This window comes from Eurypyga helias, unplaced genomic scaffold (genome assembly GCF_000690775.1).
Source record: "Eurypyga helias isolate BGI_N326 unplaced genomic scaffold, ASM69077v1 scaffold19408, whole genome shotgun sequence".
NCBI classification, from domain to species: Eukaryota; Metazoa; Chordata; class Aves; order Eurypygiformes; family Eurypygidae; genus Eurypyga; species Eurypyga helias.
In genome coordinates, this window is record NW_010266488.1 from 35,640 (window position 1) to 38,260 (window position 2,621).

General features: G+C 42.6%; 1 protein-coding gene across 1 annotated transcript in view; it reads right to left on the bottom strand.

Annotated features, from left to right (window-relative positions):
- ZMYM4 (zinc finger, MYM-type 4) overlaps nucleotides 1-173 on the bottom strand; it is a 27,985-nt gene extending 27,812 nt beyond the window's left edge. Inside the window, exon 1 of the mRNA XM_010157119.1 lies at nucleotides 1-173. This exon is cut by the window's left edge and continues 344 nt beyond it. Coding sequence (XP_010155421.1) covers nucleotides 1-173 — 173 coding nt within the window.
- Between the last annotated feature and the right edge of the window lie 2,448 nt (nucleotides 174-2,621).

Sequence of the window (2,621 nt, forward strand, 5' to 3'; positions counted from 1 at the left end):
TGATCCTCTTCGTTGTCGCTCTCAACAACGGGTATGCCTGCAAGATCCCCGGAGTTCAGGAAATAATCATCATCATCATCCAGCAGCGAGTTTTCAGATCCTGTTCGATTCTGTATCCCATAAGATATGCTGTCGAGGGCAGGTGTTAAATTGTGGTCAGCGTCCTCAGACATTTCTGCATCCAGAATTTCACCACCTAGGGAGAAAAACACCCACACACCGTCAATTCACCAACATCATGTGTAACAAAGGACGAGCGTTAAGTGTCCCTTGATAATCTGTCTGATTCTGCCATTCCCTGCACACTCTAAGCCTTCTTGGGCCAACATTACTGATAACACACTGCTGACGTAAGAAACAGTTCTGTCCCACTCACCACACAACGAAGCAGCAGCTGAACTGACTAAAACCAACCAGAAGAAGAAACAGCAATAACTTCATCTCATTTCTAACACTTGTGAAGAAGGTAGCGTGGGGAGGGAATGAGTAGCAAGGGCTAGGAGAGGGGCAAGACAGTATTTTTCAGCAGCAGTGATTCTTTAAGAAATCTTTTGTGAAACTATGGCCTTACATAAAGAAATAAAAATACTTACATTTTTCTGTAATATCAAATACCGCATCAGATTTATCTTCAAACTGTAAAAAGGAAAGCACTGTATCATTATCTCTGTCAGCTGCCACGTACTTTGCTAAAAAGTACCCAATCAAAACCAAAACAAGAAGGATCACAATTCCTCCTCCTTCCTTTCTTGCCCCAAGCAAAGTCTTATGAATTAAGACTCTTACTTTACTGAGAAGTCACAGTTACCCTAACAAGTAAGGAAACAGAAAAGCACACATGAAAATTGGCATTGCTTCCCAGAGAAGCTGGAGGAGAGACGCAAGGGAAGGGAATGCCAACTTTTCCACTTCTACACGAGATACCTGCACCAGATCACAGACTCTTCCCTCCTGGATGCTCTATGAGCCTTCATTTCCTCTGACCATTATAAATGGAAAACCAGCACCATATACAGCTTCAACTGACGAGGGCTACACAGACCCAAAGGTTTCATCTTTAACACAGAAGATCCTCTTCCCAGGAACAGCGAAATGTATCACCTAACTTCCTAACAGTGAGGACATGACGAGTGTCAGTATGAGCATAACCTGACGATGGCTCCAGTGCTGAACAAAACATCTGTTTACATTAAACATGCTCTGACTGACGTTGGAGTTGAGAGCACGCTTGAATGCTGTCTCAGGAAGCATGCGCACTCGGCATAATTAAAGTTTCCTTTACAATGTCCAACTCATGAGCATCCTTCCTGTCTGCCTAAAAGACAATAGCAATTAATTTAAGTCATCTCTCCTTCCTCTACGTCTCCAGCTCTGCGCTTTCTTTTCTGGTAGAACCTGCTCACGCTTCAACTCTTAAGCCAACTTAAGGAAAGTAATGGGATTCAATAGAGAAGGGATGATCTCTAATTTCATTTAACCCAAGTCATTTAGCTGATAAATCCGACATTCCAAAGGACTGTGATGGGAACTACCGGTTTAGCAGCAGCCAGCTCCGTGGAAGGATGACAATATATTGTCCCAGGGCCCCTCTGACAGCAAAAAGTCCGTAGGTCTCCTTCCAGTATCACCTGCAGGTCTACACAGACAACTTGGCTCCTTCAGCTCAATTTGACACACATGGAATAGCAAGGACCTGCCCAGCATTGGGAATATCAAGACAATTTGATACCGCACCACAGCCCTGCAGCTTCTCTGAGCAGCTAGCTGAGGCTGGAAAAGTGAAATAGAGAACCAAAATAAAAATAGTAAGTTACACTTTTCCTCAAGGCTGATAGAAGTCTATTCATTGGAATTATCTAGAGAGAAGGAAAGTAAGGAAACGCCTTCCAGGAAGGTTTGCAAGGCCTGAGTTCTGTTACTGCTATAATGACCCCAGAGTGTCTGCAGAGGTGCAAGTTTAATGTTGATCTCCAAGTCCATTTGTAGTCCACCAAGTTTACACTAGTTTAAAATTAATCCTGTAAATATTGTATATACTTAGTGCTAATCCCAGACACTGAGGACAAGGATAGTAGTGATGTGTTTTTACAGAACAGAAAAAGGAACTTGTTGCCATTTGATAATAATATGAGAGTATGAAGCCGAGTGAGGACAAAACAGCAGTGCGGGGCCTTTTCTCTACACTGACCTGCCTTGATCCTTTTCTTGTTTCCTGTCAGTAAAGCTCTTGCTTCTCAAAAAAAGTCTCAGACAACTTGCTGGTAGGGCGAGACAAGTTTTCAGTTGAGATGAAGCATCAGATCATCCTTTTCTAGAAGTAGGTTCATATCAAAGCAGTTCTTTAACTTGTTTGAGATCCAGAGTACCTGTGGAAGAGTATTCCAGGTTCTACCACAATCCATTACTTTATACAGCCAAACCCTAGGTGTTCCTTCTCCTCTGGTGATAATGAATTTTGAGTAACTGGTGACAAAACCAGACATCCTGTTCTTAGGAAATGAATACATTTCACAGTCTGGACCTCTCACTCAAAGAACTGACAACATGAAAGTGAGCAAAAGGGGCCACCTGCAAGAGCGTTAGGGACTAACATAAATATTTTAGACAAGCTGGAAAACATC